This window comes from Pelodiscus sinensis, chromosome 11 (assembly GCF_052426305.1).
Source record: "Pelodiscus sinensis isolate ZL-2025 chromosome 11, ASM5242630v1, whole genome shotgun sequence".
NCBI classification, from domain to species: Eukaryota; Metazoa; Chordata; order Testudines; family Trionychidae; genus Pelodiscus; species Pelodiscus sinensis.
The window spans coordinates 8,313,170-8,332,231 of NC_143062.1; the positions used below are offsets into that span (position 1 = coordinate 8,313,170).

General features: G+C 62.5%; 2 protein-coding genes across 5 annotated transcripts in view; one reads left to right on the forward strand and one right to left on the reverse strand.

Annotated features, from left to right (window-relative positions):
* The window catches only part of GRM2 (glutamate metabotropic receptor 2), a 55,385-nt gene that overhangs the window by 18,017 nt on the left and 18,306 nt on the right, over positions 1-19,062 (reverse strand). For both annotated transcript variants that reach the window (XM_075939473.2, XM_075939474.2), the window contains exon 2: positions 15,489-16,058. In XM_075939473.2, coding sequence (XP_075795588.1) covers positions 15,489-15,989 — 501 coding nt within the window. In that variant the 5' untranslated portion in view covers positions 15,990-16,058. The remainder of the gene's footprint in view (positions 1-15,488; positions 16,059-19,062) is intronic.
* On the forward strand, positions 5,738-9,463 carry LOC149523773 (uncharacterized). 3 transcript variants are annotated; one of them, XM_089781044.1, is made up of 3 exons: positions 5,738-5,895; positions 7,855-8,004; positions 8,977-9,463. In XM_089781044.1, exons 1-3 carry the CDS (start codon positions 5,869-5,871, stop codon positions 9,391-9,393), a joined length of 594 nt encoding a protein of 197 aa, XP_089637170.1. In that variant the 5' UTR covers positions 5,738-5,868; the 3' UTR covers positions 9,394-9,463. The 3 variants fall into 3 exon arrangements, with proteins under 3 accessions (XP_089637170.1, XP_089637171.1, XP_089637172.1); XM_089781045.1 differs by having other exon boundaries at positions 8,980-9,463; XM_089781046.1 differs by lacking the exon at positions 5,738-5,895 and adding an exon at positions 5,919-6,048.

Sequence of the window (19,062 nt, forward strand, 5' to 3'; positions counted from 1 at the left end):
ATTCATTTCATTTGGTGATCCCTAGTTCATAGGTTAAGGGCACAAATAAATCACTTTTCCTCATTCACTCAATACACGTCTCACAGGGTAAGACAGATTTATTTGTGGTTCTGGTTCTCTTTGGGTTGCTTTCCTGGGTGCTGTCAGTGGCCTGATAGCTGAGCGCTCCCACAGCTGAGCTGGGAGCTGTTACTTTAACTCTGTGCCTAGTCTGGAGGAGACCAGAGCTTCTGGCCCAGCAGGACAGGGTGGGGGGCCACCCCCGAGAGCGGGTAAGCAGGCTCAGTGGTACGTGAAGCCAACTGTCCCGGGTCATTAAGTCCCCAGGCCAGGCTTTCCAAGTTGGGGGAGATGGGTTCTGGAACGTTTCAGCCCACAACATTATCTTCCATTCAAAATGAATCATAGAATACTAGGACTGGAAGGGACCTCAAGAGGTCACCGAGTCCAGTCCCCTGCCCACATGGCAGGACCAAATACTGTCCAGACGATCCCTGAGAGACATTTATCTAACCTACTCTTAAGTATCTCCAGAGATGGAGATTCCACAACCTCCCTGGGCAATTTATTCCAGTGTTTGACCACCCTGACAGTTGGGAACTTTTTCCCAATGTCCAACCTAAACCTCCCTTGCTGCAGTTTAAGCCCATTGCTTCTTGTTCTATCCTCAGGGGCCAAGATGAACAAGTTTTCTCTCTCCTCCTTATGACACCCTTTTAGATACCTGAAAATGGCTCTCATGTCCCCCCTCAATCTTCTCTTTTCTAAACTAAACAAACCCAGTTCTTTCAGCCTCCTTCATAGGTCATGTTCTCTAGACCTTTAATCATTCTTGTTGCTCTTCTCTGGACCCTCCAATTTCTCCACATCCTTCTTGAAATGCGGTGCCCAGAACTGGACACAATACTCCAATTGAGGCCTAACCAGTGCAGAGTAGAGCGGAAGAATGACTTCTTGTGTCTTGCTCACAACACACCTGTTAATTCATCCCAGAATCATGTTTGCTTTTTTTGCCACAGCATCACACTGCTGACTCATATTCAGCTTGTGGTCCACTATGACCCCTAGATCCCTTTCTGCCATGCTCCTTCCCAGACAGTCGCTTCCCATTCTGGGTGTGTGAGACTGATTGTTCCTTCCTAAGTGGAGCACTTTGCATTTGTCCTTATTCACCTTCATCCTCTTTACCTCAGACCATTTCTCCAGTTTGTCCAGGTCATTTTGAATTATGGCCCTATCCTCCAAAGCAGTTGCAACCCCTCCCAGCTTAATCCCTGGAAACTTCAGGGCAATCCTGGAGGCCTGGCAGCCTCTGGGATGTCAGAACGATGTTTTGCAGCAGCCAAGTCCCTCAGACTGGGTTGTTCCACGTCTCCTTTCCCCGGGGGGGACTTACGGCATGACGGGGCCGCTCTCCTCTCGATGGTCCTGCTCCCCCATTTCCCTCACTCCGCCGGATCCCAGTTTGTGCAAGCGGATTAAGACTAGAGCCAAAGGATCAGCACACACAGCTCAGAGGTTTCTCAGGCCCCGCTTGACCAAGCCCTGGCTGGGATGATGGAGTTGGGTTGGTCCTGCCTTGGGCAGGACTCAATGACTCCTGAGATCTCCGACAGCCCTCGGATTCGCCGATTCATGCCCATTGACTGGGTTCCCCTAGAGCTCCAGAAAGGGTTTCTAGTCCCAGAGCATGCTGGGGGATTTCTTCTCCGTTTCTGCCCCCATGCCTTGTGGGAACCGACTCCCCCAAGAGGAGATGGGATTGCTCCCGTCGAACCCTTTTCCCGGCCTGACGCGTGACTCGGGGCCCTGCTTTTCATCCCAATGCACGCGACGCCGGCCGACGAGTAGAGAGACGGCACGCTGGCAGGTGGGCAGTAGCCAGGGGAAGTTGCAGAGGTTGCCACAGCTGAGGGGAGGTATTGAACCTCCCAGTGAAATCCTGCAAAATCCAACTCTGCCAGAGCGAGACCCATGATTGACCTGCCTGCAAACGCATCTAGAACCAGGAAGAGCAGGCAGGTCGGACGCAGGAACCGGAATACGTACGAAGGGCAACGCACGGCAACTTCCCCGCAGAAAACTTCCACCCTCCACAAGTCTGCCCCGAGAGCCAGCGCAGGCGTCTCCAAGCCCAGACAGATGAAGAGCGGCCACAGGAGAACGAAAACGACAATGGGAGCGAGCGGAAAATTCCACTGCATGCACCAGGCACTGAGATCAAAACAAGGGCTGGCTCGTGCCCCTTCCGCCCCCTCCCTGCACAGAGCGCGGGCTGGCCGCTCATTCCAGATGCTCTGCAGCCATCCTCATTACCTTCAAAGGGGAAAAATCCCCGCTAATGAGGCTATTAAAAACACCGGCTGTCAAAGAGGCTGCACGAGGAAGCCTGTGCTCTGATTGGCTGGCGAGAGTCACTGTTTGGAGTCTGCTTCTCGGCTCCCGTTCAGTCTCCGCTGCTTAATTAATACGCACACATATGTTCTGAACAGAGTATTGCACTCCGCATGGCGACAAGGCACCAGGGACTGCAAAGTACCTTGCGTTGATTCATGCCAAGCTGCGTCACGGCTGGCACTAGACCAGACGCTTGAGGTGCGAATTAATGGAGAACAATTCACACCCCGTCATGTCCCGATCGCCGAGTGATCACGGCACTCAGACCGGCAGTCCGCCAAGCGCTTTCTGGTTCCAGTGGGCCCCGATTCCTGTTAGGGACGAGGCAGGACGGTCCGGATGAAAATGCAAACGGCAACTCCTTGCTGTGAGAAGGGAGGGGACTTCCCAAACACAGCTGGGAGCTAGGTTGACAGCTGGGAGGTGTCTAGTTGGTCCCAAGGAGAGAACTCAATTCTAGCTCATCTCAGGGGTGTCACGTCAGAATTCTAGACATCTCGGGGGTGTCCAGGTATGGGAGCTACCTAGATCTTTACCCCTGGCCTCCTCAGAGCCTGCAGAGAGAGCAGTGACATTTCCGCCTCGCCGTCCGGGGGCAGTTGGCAGGGCTGATGCCAGCCGGTGGCCTCCAGTGGGCATCGCCCTTCTGCTTTTCAGTGGCTCCCTCCAGCTCGTACACGCAGCCCTGGACTCCGGTGGTTTCTCCATCTTCCCTTCTTCTCATCAGGCCAGTTTGACCAGTTCATAGCCCCTCCATTTGTCACCCCAACCGCGGCACCTGGCGCTGCCGGAGTTGGGCAGAAGAGGCAATACCCAACGCTAGTTGGGAACCCTTTGCCCAACCCAAGAACATCCATGCCCTTTGGATCACCCCGGGTGGTGCGTTTTAGCCATGAGAGCAGCTGTAGCTTCATGACCTGCAACACTGCCGCTTACAGGCCAGAGGATGGCATTTCCAGAAAGATGTCCAGGCACGATCAAGTCATTAATGGCCATAATAATGACGCCATGCAAAGGTTCCAGTCGGGACCAAGGCCCCATGGTGCTCGGGGCTGTACAAAAGGACATGGAAAGGCCGGCCCTCCCCTCTGACCACTGAACGCGACCCAAGCAACAAGCGAATGCTAGGAACACAGGGCGAGGTGGGACGCTGGGTACGGAGACGGAGTGAACAAGGCACAGATCCGGAAAGGTAGTCAGGCCCGTGACTCCTCTGGGAGCTGGAACCTAAGTGCCTTCAAGGATCTGGGCCCTACTGGAGAATGTGCCGCTTTCTGACCAGTCCAGCTCCTGCGAGACTGAACACAAACTGCAGCCAGGTCAGCAGGGATTGCGTGCCTCCTTGTAGAGGTGGGGAAACCGAGGCCAGGAAAGGGGGAGCGGCTCATTTTGCAGTGATGCTGTCTGAGCTTGGACTCTTCGTGACTGCTCTCGGCACTGGGCCGCGTGAAGGGTTCACCCTATTGTGGGCACCCCTTTGTGGCCAAGGGTGTGTCTGCCCCAGCTGTCTCCAGGAGCGGTGTCCCTGACGGCTTTCTGGTGGGCTGCCTCTTCTTCCCCCCTTGCCATAGCTGCTGGGGGGCTGGGGAGGGGACCCAGTCCCACCCGCTTCCTGAAGATCAGCGCTGGGCGATAATTTTGAAGGGGAGGGCACTTCACAAGTTTCATGAGTGGTCGCGGGCCACCCACAAGGGTCAAGATCTTGGGTGGAAGAGGCAGAGCCAGGAGTCTTCATGTGCTCCCCCCATGTCACAGACCCTGATTGGCCAGGGGGCAGAGGAGCATGTGAAGTCTTTGCCCCCACCCCGCCCTTCCAGGGGCGCACGGCTCCTAGGGAGAACCTCTGGCAGTTCCCTCTGGTGCTGTGTGCCCCTGGCAATGGGAGGAGACTTCACGCGCTCCCCCGTCCCCAGGTCTCAGTTGTTCTGGGGAGCGGCAGGGCAGCTGCGGGCTGGATCTGTCCCTCTCTGTCTGCCTACCCCTGCCCAAGGTGCTGCTCCCTCCAGCCCTCTCTCTCTCAGGGCTCTGAGGCAAGGCTCTCAGCGCATCCTGTTACCGGCGGTTATGGCTCATCTTCAGCCGCTGCACTTGGGTCTCCACTGGATCCGAAGTTCCACTTGCCCTCGGAGCTGTCCAAGGTGCTGCTGTCCTCCCAGTCAGGCCCTAGATCTGCTCGGGTTGGGCGCCAGTGGGGAACTACCAGGCCCTAGCCCAGCTGCTTCTTTTATATCACCTTGCTGAGCCCTGATTGGCTGCAGCAGAAGCAGCCACTCTAGTCTGCCTGGAGGACTTCTTTCTGCTCTTCTCCCTGGAGCGGGGTGGGGCAAGGCCTCCAGCCTCCAGCAGGGGGCTTCGGGCCCACCCATCACAGGCAGCTAACACCCTAGGAACAGCAGAGAGCTGAGAGGCCCCGTGGCCCTCAAATGTCCCTGGAATCTGGTGGTTCGAGCCCCAGCCGGGGAGTGTCGGTCTTAGGCCAAGCGCAAGGTCCACTTCACTAACCTGCCAGGACCTCAGGTGGTGCAAGCCGGGCACACGGAGCCACTAGGTTCAGCCTGTCCATGTGGATGATGCCATTTCAAAACCGGGTTTGGAAAGTGGATCCTAAGCTTAGGACAGTTCCAGAGTCTCCCTCAGGGACTGAAATTGAAGGGAGGGCGTGTTTGAACGTATGGGAGGGCGGGGCTGGAAAATGACTCCCCTGGCTACTCTGCAACAGGAGGTTTTTCGGTCTCGGTAGGACCATGGAGCCCTGGGCTTCTTTATCGACCAGACTTGCCAGCTATCCCCGTGTCACACAGACCCAAGTGCGCCAGGAACCAAAGGGCGAGGGCTTCCCGCTACACTGGCCTGGGCCAGAGATCTGAGAGGGGACGTCTCCGGGCCAAGTCCTTAAGCCAGGCACTCGATTCCCACTACGTCAGAGCCTCCTGCCTGTGGTCGGGCTCCTTCGAAGGGCGAGAGCGGGGCAGTGGCGGGGCAGAGACACTGGCGTGAGAGGAGGGCTCGGCTTGCGGGTGCCCCATCTGCACGGTGCAGAGCAAAGAGCAGGAGATGCACCACCCGCAGACAGACACTGCTCTGCCCTGCAGGAACATCCGTTTCTCCAACGGAAAACCACCACCACCGGCTGTTCCTTCGGTGTCTCGCCCCTCTGTGCGCTGCCCCCGGCATCCTGAGGTCCAGCCAGGCCGTCAACCCCCTCGCACGTACTTCCAACGCCCAGTTTCCATGCCACATGGATCTGGCTTGCCTCTAACCCAGCCAGTGCCCCCCAGCCGAGCGCTCACAGCAGGTCGATTGTTGTCTCATCCGTTGTCGGGGTTGGCCAGCTTGACTGGCACCGCCGGTGTCTATGGCAACACCACCGGGTGCTGAGGCTGGTGTCCTAGAAGACCCACACAACGGCTGGAAGGTGGACTCCTGCCATCCCTGGGAAACATGCTCCCCCCCTGAGACGTGAGGCGCAGCATGGGGGCCCGGAAAAGCAAACCTCCCGTACGGACGCCTTGCTCGCTGAGAACACGCCTAGGGCGGGCTGGGGGGTGACAGCCACCGAGAAGGAGATATGTGCCAACCCCAGCTCCCTGGCCGGGCGCCTTGTCCCTGCCCCAAGCCCGCTGTGGAGGACAGGGTGGTCTCATGGGGCAGGTGGGGGCAGGTCTTCTGGGGACACCGTGGGCAGGCCTGGCAAAGCCGGGGCAGAAGGCTCCCCATCCAGAGCGAGGCTTTCTCCGGGAACAGCGCAGGGATCTGCTGGAGAAGCCAGGGGCTGGTGTAGAGGGGAGGCCGAGGGTCGGCCGGCTCTACTCTCGGCAGCGGGATCTCTTGTTCAGGATGGGGCCCGCTGCCGGCCTTCGCTCCCCTCCATCCCATTTGTCCTCCCGGCCCTGAATTCCCGGCTTCACCCCAGCCCCGCCCCCCGACGGGCTATTGCCACCACAACCAGGCGAGAGCCCAGGCATGAGCGGCGGGTGTCATAGGCAGGGGAAGGTGTTGCCTTCCCAAACTGCTTCCCCTGGCCCCTCCCCCAGTGTCAGAGGCTGGAGCAAGCAGGGTGGGGGTTGCCCGTCCTCCCAACCCTGGGCCGGTGGCTCTCCTCTCCCCAGGGCCAGGGCAGGCAGCAGCCACGCCGCCCGCAGGCCCTCCAGAGCTCCAAAGACGCTATCCCAGGCTGGGGGTGCTATCCTGGGGCAAGAGGGGACCCCGGATAGGAGGCAGCAGTGGCCACAGTGGGTCTGCCGGGCCAGAAAGGACAGGGCCTCGGCCGGAAGGGGTGGGCTGGGGGAACTCGTCTCCCCAAGCCAAGCATCAGTCGCTGCCCATGTCCAAGTGTCTCCGGCACCAGCCTGCAGGATCAGCCCGGCCGTGGGCTGCGATGCCGTTGGCTGCAGGAAGGCGGACGCTACACTTGCCACTGGACCAAATAGCCAGCGCCCAGGGGAGCCAGCGCAGCCAGGCTGAGCCCCGGGAGGGGGGTCGGTGGGAGCGGGTTACCCCCTCATTACCTGTTGGCAGCAGCCCCCTGTCTCGGTGTCAGTCTGTCCGCCTGTAGGAGCCACTCTCCTCATTCCGTTACACCCTCACAGCCCTCGGGGCTCCAAGCATGTTGGCCGGCGGTAGCACCCAGGCCCTGCTTGGCGCCTGTCTCGGTGTTGGTCTGTCCGCCTGTAGGAGCCACCTTCCGCGTTCCGTTACATCCGCACAGCCCTCGGGGCTCCAAGCACGTTGGTCGGCGGTAGCACCCAGGCCCTGCTTGGCGCCTGTCTCGGTGTTGGTCTGTCTGCCTGTAGGAGCCACCTTCCACGTTCCGTTACATCCGCACAGCCCTCGGGGCTCCAAGCACGTTGGTCGGCGGTAGCACCCAGGCCCTGCTTGGCGCCTGTCTCGGTGTTGGTCTGTCCGCCTGTAGGAGCCACCTTCCGCATTCCGTTACATCCGCACAGCCCTCGGGGCTCCAAGCATGTTGGCTGGTGGTAGCACCCAGGCCCTGCTTGGCGCCTGTCTTGGTGTTGGTCTGTCCACCTGTAGGAGCCACCCTCTGCGTTCCGTTACACCTGCACAGCCCTCGGGGCTCCAAGCGCGTTGGCCGGTGGTAGCACCCAGGCCCTGCTTGGCGCCTGTCTCGGTGTTGGTCTGTCCGCCTGTAGGAGCCACCTTCCGCGTTCCGTTACATCCGCACAGCCCTCGGGGCTCCAAGCATGTTGGCCGGTGGTAGCACCCAGGCCCTGCTTGGCGCCTGTCTCGGTGTTGGTCTGTCCGCCTGTAGGAGCCACCCTCTGCGTTCCGTTACACCTGCACAGTCCTCGGGGCTCCAAGCGCATTGGCCGGCGGTAGCACCCAGGCCCTGCTTGGTGCATCAGGGCTTGGGGACAGCCAGGGCGGGGGCTGGGACCCCCTCCCCCCTCCCCGCCGCTGAGCAGCTCTTCTCTTTCCTTCCTCCGCGCGGGTGTGAAGGCTCCCGCCGGCCGTCCCGGGAAGAAGCCGGAGGACGCCAAGGCGCCGCAGACACCCATGCTCGCAGGGCCTGCCCTTGGAAGTGGGGACGGCGCTCAGAGGCAGCACTCAGCCCCCTCAGGCTCCCGGCTGGGTGCACCGGACCAGGATGTGAGTATCCTCCGCCTCACCGGCGGGGCTTCTTCGGCGGGGGCGGCGGGTGTCACCCAGCATGGATCGGCTCTCCCTCGCTCCCTTCCAAAGATGCCCCCCGCTCTGGGAGCCAAAGGGACTTAGGGACATGCCGGGGCAGCAGCGGGACATGACCGGTGGAAATGGGGAGACTGGGTCAGATTTTGGGGGCCCGCAGGGGGCAGCCTGTCTTCTCCGTACTGCTCCCTGTGGCGCTCTGCCAGGGTCTTGTCCTTCCTGGCCAGGAAAGTGGGTCCCAGGTCTCCCTTTCCACTCCTCCCACCGCTGAGCAGAGAGAATCCTAGAACCCCAGGGCTGGAGGAGACCTCAGGAGCCATCGAGTCCAGCCCCCTGCCCAAAGCAGGACCAATCCAACTCAATCAGCCCAACCCGGGCTTCACAGCAGGAAGCCACCTTCAGAGCCACCAGGTTCTCGGGGCTCTCCTAGCCTCTCTGCCCATGGGCCCAGAGAGATTCCCCTCTTCCCTGTGAGTACTGCCCACCTCCCCAGCCAGCCAGCTCACCTGGCAGCGTGTCGGGGACCCTCCCAGCAGGCTCAGGCTGTCGTTCTAGCTCAGAGCTGCGACTGTCTGCTTGGCTGGATCGACCCCAGCGAGGCAGCTAGTTTTGGCTGGTCTTACGGTCCCATTGATGGCCTCCCCGGACGCCTCTCTTTGGGCAAGGTGTTCAGCAAACAACGTGGGCGTCATGCCTCCTTCTCGGGGCTGCGCCGCACCGAAGGTAACAGCCTACTGCCATTGTCAGCTAATGGAGCTCTTCCTTTAGCCCAAGCCGTAGAGGTCTGGGCCTTAGTGCAGCAGGCCCCGAGTTCAGACTCCGCCCGAGTGACGGGGGACACAGAGGGTGCTTCCGACTCAGCGTGGGAAATGGCTGATAGTCGGTGGCCACCTCTCCCGTGGCCACAGATGGTTTTCTGCCTTCTCTTCACAGCAGGGGGCGCTCTCTCCCCCGCTGGCTCCCTCCCAAGAGAAAGACCCCAGCAGCCAATCCGCCGTGGCCATCCAGTCGTGGTGGCGGGGGGTGCTCACCCGGCGGACGGTGCGCCACGCCACGCTCTGCGTGCTGATGATCCAGCGGTGGTGGCGCCGAGCCTCCTTTCAGCAGCGGGAGGCGAGGCGGGTGCAGGCGCTGGCGCTGTACGTGCGGCCCCTGCGAGCCACCGTGCTCCTGCAGTCGCTGGCCAGGATGTGGCGGGCCCGGAGCCAGTACAAGAAGTACCAGCGGGCGAGCCTCGTCATCCAGCACCAGTGGCGGCAGCACGCCTGGCGGAGGGAGGCCGCGGCGTTCGCCCGGAGCAGCCTGGCTGATGGGGGGGTGGACTTGAACATCGAGATCATCGTCGGCTGAGCCGGCGCACCGGGCGCGGAGGGAACAGCCCCGTGCAGAGACAGGCAGGGAAATAAACCGTTCCCCTGGAGCTGGAGCCCCGGGATTGTCCGTGATCTCAGGAGCCTTCAAGCGGACAGGCCACGCTGGCGAACGAAGGCGCAATCCGAGCCACTGGGACAGGCCACACTGGGAATCCAGCTCCGCACGGGGCGCCCCAGGCTAGCATCCACCACTGCCGGGGGAGCCTGACCAAGGGTGGGTGGATGCCAGACACCCCCGGCCCTGTCCCACGCACAGTGTCCCACGCGGAGGGCCTGGCTGTGCCGCACTCTGCCCACGCACGCCTTATTCTTACAGCCCCACTGTGCCGTCTCCATCCTTCACTTGGCCTCGGTTCACGATTCCCTGGGGGTTCCCCTGTCTCAGAGCTAGCGCAGGCTTTCTGGCTCCAGGCCACCGACCCATTCACCTCCCTAAACCTGTCTCCTGAGAGTCGAGACTTCGCCCGGATGGAGTTGCTCACGCCAAGCCCAGCCTACAACTACAGATACAAAAAGATTCACCTCCCCTGCACTGCCATGCGGCCACCTCTGGGGTGAAGCCTGGCAGCTGTTTTTAACAGTGGCCAGTCACCCTAAGCAACAGTTTAACCCAGGGAGGATCCCGATGGAACTGCCGAGGACAGTTTGGCCTAGGAGACAGCCGAGGAAACCCCAGACCGTGCCGGGAGGAGTCCTGGTTTTGCTCCAGTCAGTTGCATGGTGCTGGTCACTTGTGGTCCTTAAAGATCCCACATTAGGGTCCGGCCTGTTGGCAATTGCCTCCTGTTTCTGTCCATTTCAGCCCCTTTGCCCCGCCCAGCTGCTGATGCGGAAGAGGCTGCGTGACCCGGCGGCAGGTGTACCCAAGGCCAGATCCAGGCGGGCAGAACTCAGCGGCGCCCTGCAGATCTGTGGGGACCCGCTCTCTAGCCGCGGGGATCTGCCACGGCGGCCGTGGCTGCAGATCCCGGCAGAGCCGCTCTGCAGATGCGGCTGCCAATTGCGGATCTGCGCCGGGCTCGGGAGAGCCGCACAGCTCATGGAACAGCGTGGGAACCCTTTCCAGCCCCTGACAGATGACAAGCTCCATATGGCATGAAGGCAGGAAAACACCGGGCCCTGGGCCGCGCAGGGAGCCTGGGACAAGCGGAAGGGAGGGGAGCCTCGCTGGGGAAGAGCCGCACAAGCCTGCAACACGCTCAGGGGCACAGGGTCTGCACCGGGGTCTCTGTTGGCCAGAGGGGATATTGCAGCTCGTTCAGAGACGAGTGGCTGGATGACTAGGGGGCAGGGGAGAAACACCGACCCCCCGAAATGTTAAAGAGGGAACAAGGCCATAAGAACATCAGACCGGCCATACAAAGGTCTGTCCAGCCCCGTGTCCAGTCTGCCCACAGTGGCCAATGCCAGGTGCCCCAGAGGGGGTGAACCGAACAGGGAATGATCAAGCGATCTCTCTCCTGCCATCCATCTCCACCCTCTGACAGACAGAGGCTGGGGACACTGTTCCTTACCCATCCTGGCTAACAGCCATTGCTGGACTTCACCTCCATGAATGTATCTAGTTCTTCTTTAAATTCTCTTTTAGTCCTTGACTGCACAGCCTCCTCAGGCAAGGAGTTCCACAGATTGACTGTGCGCTGTGTGAAGAAGAACTTCCTTTTATTTGTTTTAAACCTGCTGCCCATTAATTTCATTTGGCCCAAAGGTCCCCAGGTATTTAGGACCCTTAAAAATCAATGGACGTCAGGAGCCTAAACCCCTTGGGGGATCTGGGCCGAGGCCTGCAGGAGGCTGGGAAAAGCAGGCGCTGCAGGAAGCGGGGCTGGTCACTGGGGGACTGGTACCCTGCTGTGGCACTGCCCTATGGGGCGCTGCGCTGCAGCCCCTGCCGCCAGCCACTCGCCCCGGGTAAGAACCTGCTCACAAGCACAGAGCATCAGCCTCCGTGTGTGGCCAAATTCTCACCTGTTCCTCCCCCAGCTGCCCTCGCCCCCTGCTCCCGTCTCCCTGCCGGCTGGACCGGCTCCGGTGTCTCCCCTCACGGGCCCCAAACAGCTGCTGCCTCCCCCAGGGCGCAGTGTCGGGGCGCGATCCCCGTACCCCCAGCCGGCAGCCGCGCCGGGGGAGCCGTCCCGCAGCTTGACGCTGGGCTCCTGCTGGCTGGGAAAATGCTTCAGTGGGGAGACTCGGCACCAGCGATAGCGACGGCGCAGTCGGGGGTTCCCCCATCCTGCAGCCCCATAGCAGCACGAACAGCCCCACCAGCCAGTAGATAGAGAGGGGTTTATCGATTTTCCAGAATACAGCCCAGCCCAGACGCGATGTGGCTACAGGGGCCAGGATGCCTCAGACCCTCAGGTTAGGGGCCCATCGCCCCTAGGCCCCAGCTTAGCTTGTTCTCTCCATGCTTCCCAGACAGCAACTGCCTCCCCCCAAGGCCCTGCCCCCCAACCAGGTGCTGGTCTCCGCCCTCCTCCCTTCGTCTCTCTCCCTGGGAGGCTGAGCCTGGCTGTCTGGGTTAATCCACATGTGGGAGGGTCCGTGAGACTCTCCCATCCCAGCGCAGGGGGACCCGGGTCACAGAGCAGACAGCCCCCCGCTGCGCCACACCAGGCAAAGGACTTTTCCTCCTGCAGCAGCTGCAGCCCCGCAGACAATGGGCGCTGGGTGGATTAGACCTGGAGGAGCGATCCGGCTCCGTGCGAGGCCGTACAGGCACCAGGAGCATCCGGGAGGATCCCCCCTCCCCGCCGATTCACAGCGGGCCCCCGTGCTGGGCAGGCTGCCCGGTGCTTGGGCCCGGCCCCCCAGACAGGAGCACTGAGCGCGCCCAGTGGGGAGGGAGAGGGGCGCACGGGTGCGGGGGCTATTCAGGGCGGGGCTCAGACACACGACGTCCCCGTTGCCCCGCGCCTGGAGCCTGGAGGGGCCCCGGGCCGCGCCGGGAAAGCCCGGGACGACGGAGACCCGGCTCAGCGCCGCTCAGCTCTGGGCCCAGCCCGGCACCGGGCCTGCGACTGCCGCCTACGAGCAGCTTCCCTCTCCCGGGCCCCTCCGCCCCGCTCCCCACCCTGGGCGCTGCCGGGTAACCCAGCTGCCGGGCTGGCTCCTGCTCTCACGTCCAGCCCCAGGGGTCCGGAGCCAGCGGCCTCTCCTCCCTGCCCCGCTGCAGAGCGATTCACACGGGCCCCGGCACTGGCCAGCCTGCCCCGCCTGTTCAACCCCCTCCCTGGAGAGCCCTTGGCTCAGGGCCGAGGGTCCTGGCAGCCGGGCCCCCTCGGGGAAGGGGGAGGACCCGGGAGGTGGCCGGGAGGAGGGGGCGGCGGGGACGAGAGCCGTGGGGAGGCCGCCTGGCATTCGCCCACTCGGGGGCTGTGATGAAGGCGGCCTCCTTCCTCTTCCCTGGCCCCTCCACGGCCCGGCCAGGGCCCAGCTCCCTCCCCGGGCCTGCGCCTCGGGGCTCCCCTGCGGGAGGCGCCGGGGACGGCGTCCCAGGTGCACTGGGCGGGCTCCCCCGAGGCAGGCGTGTGGGGTCAGCTCGGCCGGGCTCCAGTGACCCCTCCTCCCCCACAGCCCTTGTGCCGGCAGCCGCTCAGGGCTCGGCTATGAACTCCCCCCCCCCCGGCCAGGTGCCGCACTGGTTAATGAGATTAATTTGCATTAATTACAGCCCTAATGCAGCGCAGCGCCAAGGGCCTGGCAGTCGGGAGGGGCGGGCCGAGCCGAGAAAGCGGCTCCCTGCTGGTGGGCGAGGGAGGGGGAGTCACAGCGGGAGGACAAATCCCCTGCCCCCCACCGTAGGTACCATGGGTGGATCTGGGGCTGGGGATGGGAGGGACGCGTGATCTGCCCTACAGAGCGTGTCCCCCTCCAGGGGCAGGCACCTGAGTCTTAGCCGTAGGCCTGGCAGAGACCTCGGGAGGCAGCAAGTCCAGCCCCCTGCCCAAGGCAGGACCAGCCCCGACTCAATCAACCCAGCCAGGGCTTGGTCAAGCCGGGACTGAAACACCCCTAGGGATGGAGATTCCACCCCCTCCCTGGGGAACCCAGCCCAGGGCTTCCCCACCCGCCTAGGGAAATCGTTTTTCCTAATGTCCAACCTAGACCTCCCCCACTGCAACTTGAGCCCATTGCTCCTTGTTCTGCATCCGTCACTACTGAGAACAGCCTCTCTCCAGCCTCTTTGGAACCCCCCTGCAGGGAGTTGAAGGCTGCTATCAAATCCCCCCTCACTCTTCGCTTCTGCAGACTAAACAGACCCAACTCCCTCAGCCTCTCCTCGTAGATCACGCGCTCCAGTTCCCGTGGCCCTCCGCTGGCCCCTCTCCAATGGGCCCACGTCCTTTCTGTAGTGGGGGGCCCAGAACTGGACGCAACACTCCAGATGTGCCCCCCCCCCAGTGCCGAATAAAGGGGAACAATCACTTCTCTGGATCTGCTGGCGATGCTCCTCCCAATGCACCCCAATGGGCCAGTCGCCTTCTTGGCTCCAGGGACACCCTGTTGACTCGTCTCCAGCTTCTCATCCGCTGTATCCCCAGGGCCTTTCCTGCCCAACTGCTACAGAGCCAGGCGGCCCCCAGCCTGGAGCTGTGCTTGGGATTCTTCCCTCCCAAGTTGAATATTGGGCAGGGAGAGGTGGGGTGGGGGCGGGGCATTGGGAGGAGGGGCATGAGACAGAGCGGGCAGGGGAGGGGTTGAGCAACTTCTGGGAAAGGTGAAGGTCGAAGGTCGGTGCCTAAGGAGAGGAGGGCATCCCGGGGGGCAGGGAAGTGGCTGCTGGGCTATGAAAAGGCCAACCTGCCCCAGCTGAGGGGCGGCTTCGCATCACCAGCCCAGCAAGGAGCAAAGGCTTGGAAAACGCCAGAGCACAGGCAACGTCAGAGAGAGTCGCAGGGATGGTGACATGGCTCGTGGTGCGCAGGTCACACCCGTACCCTCAGACCCCCGGGACGGTGACGTGGCTCGTGGTGCGGGGGTCACACCCGTACCCTCAGACCCCCGGGACGGTGACGTGGCTCATGGTGCGGGGGTCACACCCGTACCCTCAGACCCCCGGGACAGTGACATGGCTCGTGGTGCGGGGGTCACACCCGTACCCTCAGACCCCCGGGACAGTGACATGGCTCGTGGTGCGGGGGTCACACCCGTACCCTCAGACCCCCGGGACGGTGACATGGCTCGTGGTGCGGGGGTCACACCCGTACCCTCAGACCCCCGGGACAGTGACATGGCTCGTGGTGCGGGGGTCACACTCGTACCTTCAGACCCCCGGGATGGTGACGTGGCTTGTGGTGCGGAGGTCACACCCATACCCTCAGACCCCCGGGACGATGACGTGGCTTGTGGTGCGGGGGGTCACACCCGTACCTTCAGACCCCCGGGACAGTGACGTGGCTCGTGGTGCGGGGTCACACCCGTACCTTCAGACCCCCGGGACGGTGACGTGGCTCGTGGTGCGGGGGTCACATTTATATCCTCAAACTCCTGGGACGGTGACATGGCTTGTGGTGCGGGGGTCACACCCGTACCCTCAGACCCCTGGGATGGTGACGTGGCTCGTGGTGCGGGGGTCACAGCCATACCCTCAGACCCCCGGGACGGTGACATGGCTCATGGCACGGGGGTTACAGCTGTACCCTCAGACCTCTGAGACGGTGACATGGCTCATGGTGTGGGGGGGGTCACACCCGTACCTTCAAACCCCTGGGATGGTGACATGGCTCGTGGTGCGGGGATCACACCTGTACACTCAGACCCCTGGGACGGTGACATGGCTCGTGGTGCGGGGATCACACCCGTACACTCAGACCCCTGGGATGGTGACGTGGCTCCAGATACCAGGCCAGCGATCATCTGCTCCGGCCGAAGGCTCCATGATGCGAGCACCTGGTGACCAGGCTCCGGATGGAGACACCCCCCCAAACCCTGCACCCGGAGCACACGCAACCACATAGCAACAGCGTCCACGCCCTTCCCACCAGAGTTGGAATCTGACCGGCCATGCAGCACTCCCCTTGCACGCCCCGTCAGCGACGCAGGCCCCGGAGCCTCCCCGTGGCCCCGTACCTGGATGGAGACGTCGCTGTAGGAGCCCCCGATGACCCCGGTGATGGCCATGGGGACCTCGTCGTGGATGGCGTAGGAGCCGTCGGGGCAGATGTGCTCCGAGCCGTCCACGCGGGTCAGGGAGGCGCGGACGAAATCCAGTGACTGCTCCAGGGCGTAGGTGTCCTTGGAGCAGGTGTCCAGGATGTGGGCCCCCAAGGTGACACCCGGCAGGAGGCGCTGGTCCCGGTTGATCTCGTCCAGGGCGAAGAGCATGGCCTCCAGGCGCTGGATCCCCCGGTGCTCGTTGATCTGCCCACACTCCTCAGCAGAGCTGCCTTTCTCGTGCACCGGGAACAGCCCCCCGATGACCAGGTCCCCCTCTGTGCTGATCTCCTTCTTGGCTGCCACGCCGTAGCCGGGGCTCGGGCTGCTGGCCAGGCAGGCGCCAGCGTGGAGCAGCCAAAGCCACAGGGGGGCAGAGGGCCCCATGGCCCTGTCCCGGGGGGGTGGAGAGAGCATCGGCGACTGCGCTGGGGTTGGGGGTCGCGGTGCGGAGGTCAGGGCGCCCCTTCTCCAAGGGAGCAGGACCTGTGGGCAGAGGAAGCAGATTGACAGTCACGAGTCTGCAGGCGGGTGCTGCCAGGCCCCCCCAGGGCTGTGACAGCAGGACAGGCCATGGGGTCACCACCCCCTCAGGCCTGGGGTGCCGCTGGCCTGCGCCGGGCGGCTCGGTGCCGGCCTCTCACGGCATTTCAATCCCTTCGACTGTGCCAAGCCAGCTGCCCGGCCCCAGGGCATGGCCAAGCTGCCTAGGAACCCACCCTGGCCTGAGTCCCTCAGCTGGGCAAGTCACAGCAAACCACAGCTGTATATGCACCCCCCGGGGCGGCGGGTACACTAGGCAGGAGGAGGCGTTGCCTTCTCAAACCGCCAGCCTGGCCCCGCCCACATCCGCCCCCAGAACGCCTGTTGTCGGTGTACAGGGGGCGGAGTGGTGCTGCCCCCAAGCACTCGCCCTCCCCATGCTCCGAGGCTGGGGATGTGCACCAGGCCTCCCTGTGCTGGGAGAGAGCAGGGAGGTGGCTTGGCTCCTGCGGAGGCGGGGTCTTGATAAAAGGGGTGGGGCTAGGGGTGGGACCGCCCACTGACTGCCCACGTGCACCCCCTCGATGTACGCTTTCTGTATGTGCACACACCACGCACACATGTGGCACACACCCAGCCGCTGCCCCACCATCCCACACGCATGGGACACAGGCGCCCTTGGCTCTCGTGTGCCGGTCGCAAGGTCCCGGCCGTAACCACCAGTAAGTACCCGCCGAAGAGCAGAGGAAGAGCTAAGAAACCCGCTGCAAGTCGGAGCCTGGCCTCTCCCAGATAGCGCTTGGCACACCCGCCTGTGCTCTCCCCTTCCCGCAGGGTGGCACACACGTACTCACCTCCACACCTGCCTGGACCTGTTCACTTGTGTGTGCCTGTTCGCTGGCACACACATACAGCCCTGCACGACAAACACCCGCACGATGTGCACGCACAACGCACGATGTGCACCCACAACGCACGATGTGCACACACAGCCGTGTGTGGGCTGCATGGAGACACCCCCCAGCTGAAGAGCTAGGAAGGAGACCAATTAATGCCCCGGCCGGGGGGCCAGTCCTAAGCTTGGCCAGGATCACTGCACAATAAACATCCGCGTAAAGTGGAGTCAGCATATACGCCCCCGCCCCTACCCCTGTTCTGGCAAATGAGCTGCCAACACCTCCCCCGTGGGGAACACCTGTTAGATTGATTCCTCTAGCGGGGAAGAGGCAAAGTAGCTCGGTAGGAGTCACTGATCTAATAACTGCTCAACCCTGGAATTAAACCGGCAGAAAGCGACTCTGTTTCTAGCCCAGGGGCGCCTCCAGAGACAATCCGAATCCAGCGGCCTGACCACAGGCAGGGCCAAGGACGGAAGGAGCAGCCGGCCCTGCAGGGGCGAGCGGCCAAGCAGAGAGACAGCCAGCAGAGAGCAGACCTGGCCGCTCAGCGCTCCTAGTCAATTGCACACCTGGGCAGAGGCAGGGACGGCCTGGCTGGCTGGGAACGGTCCTTCCAGCCCTTCCTCTCCCCCACCGTGAGGCTGACAAATGACGTGCCAGCTCCCGCCCAGGCCCCACTGGAACCACGGTGGCTCCCCTGTGCCCTGGCCCCCTCGAAAGAGGGAGCAGGACGAGCGAGCGGCACTTGGCAGGGGTGGGACTTTCAGAAACTTCGGGGTAGCCACCGGAGTCATTCCGCCTCACTGCAGAGCCCGGCCCGTGGTCCCAGCGGGAAAAGTTCCCAGGAAGGCAGCGGTGTGTGGGGCTGGGGCGCCAGTGCAGGCTTCCTGCTGTGGGGGGCCAGCCCGAGCGTGCGGCCCACCTGCAAGAGGGTCACGGCCCACGAGCGGCCCACGGACCACACTGAGACCCGCTGTGATAGCCTCACGCTCTGCCTCTGTTTTCAAAGCCAGGAGTTTCCCAGAGCTCTCCCTTGGAGCCGACCCCACGGACCCCACGTTACTTTTTTGCCACTGCCTGCGATTTGACAACAGCAATGACCATCCGTGGTGGCGCGTCGGGGACCCCCCCAATCCTGCACCCCGTCTACAGCAAGATGAGACTCCGCCAGCCGGTAGAACAGAGGGGTTATTGCTTCTCCAGGATACAGCACAGCACAGACGTGATGTGGACATAAGGAGTCAGGGGCTGGCAGCCCTAGACCCCTGGGGGCACGGTGCATAGCCCCCTGAACTCCCAGCACTCTGCTTAGCCTCCTCTCTCCATGTTTTCCCAGCCAAGACTGACTCTTCCCCAAGCCACCCCCTTCCTTTGTTCAGACTCCTTCCCTCTCCGTTGTGCCATGGTCTCCACATCAGGGTCCTCAGGGCGACCCCCGGCTGGGCCGGGCTCACAGACAGAGGCCAGTAGGGGAGATCCACAGCCCACAGCCCAAGCACAGCGCCCAGCAAGTGGACCGTACCCCCGACCCCCGCTACATCACACCACCTGAGAATCTCAGAAGAAGCGTTTCCCCTCTGTGGCCAACCGAATGGCTCTGCTGTGTCCTCGTCCGCAAGAGCGCGCGCTGGCTCCCCCCCACCCCGGCCGCCGCCTTCTCCAAATCTTAAACAGATTTTTCCCTTCCAAATTAAGCAGATTTCAATTAAAAAAACCCAACGCTCTGGCTGCACAAACAAGTGCGGGGGCTGGGAAAGCAAAGCCTTTTGCAACAGACAGGGATGTTTGGCAATGACTGAAGTCTCCTTAGAGATTCCTCGTCTCCATCCAACCCACGGGAGAGTTTTGTTACCCCACTTCAAGGGCCCCTTTTCAAATCGGCACCCAGACCCCGCAATGAGTATTAATCAATCACGCGGCCCTTCCTTCACGTGCGCATAGGCTAGGCGCTGGCAGCGGAACCCAGAGCCCCCTGCACAGAGAGGTGAGGGAGGAAGGAGGAGAAGAAATGTGAGGTTGTGACATAGTGGGGGTACCTTGCTGGTTGCTATGCTGGGCAGTGGGTTGTGAGTGACCTCCACTGGCTGCAGCAGGGCCCAGCAGGGCAG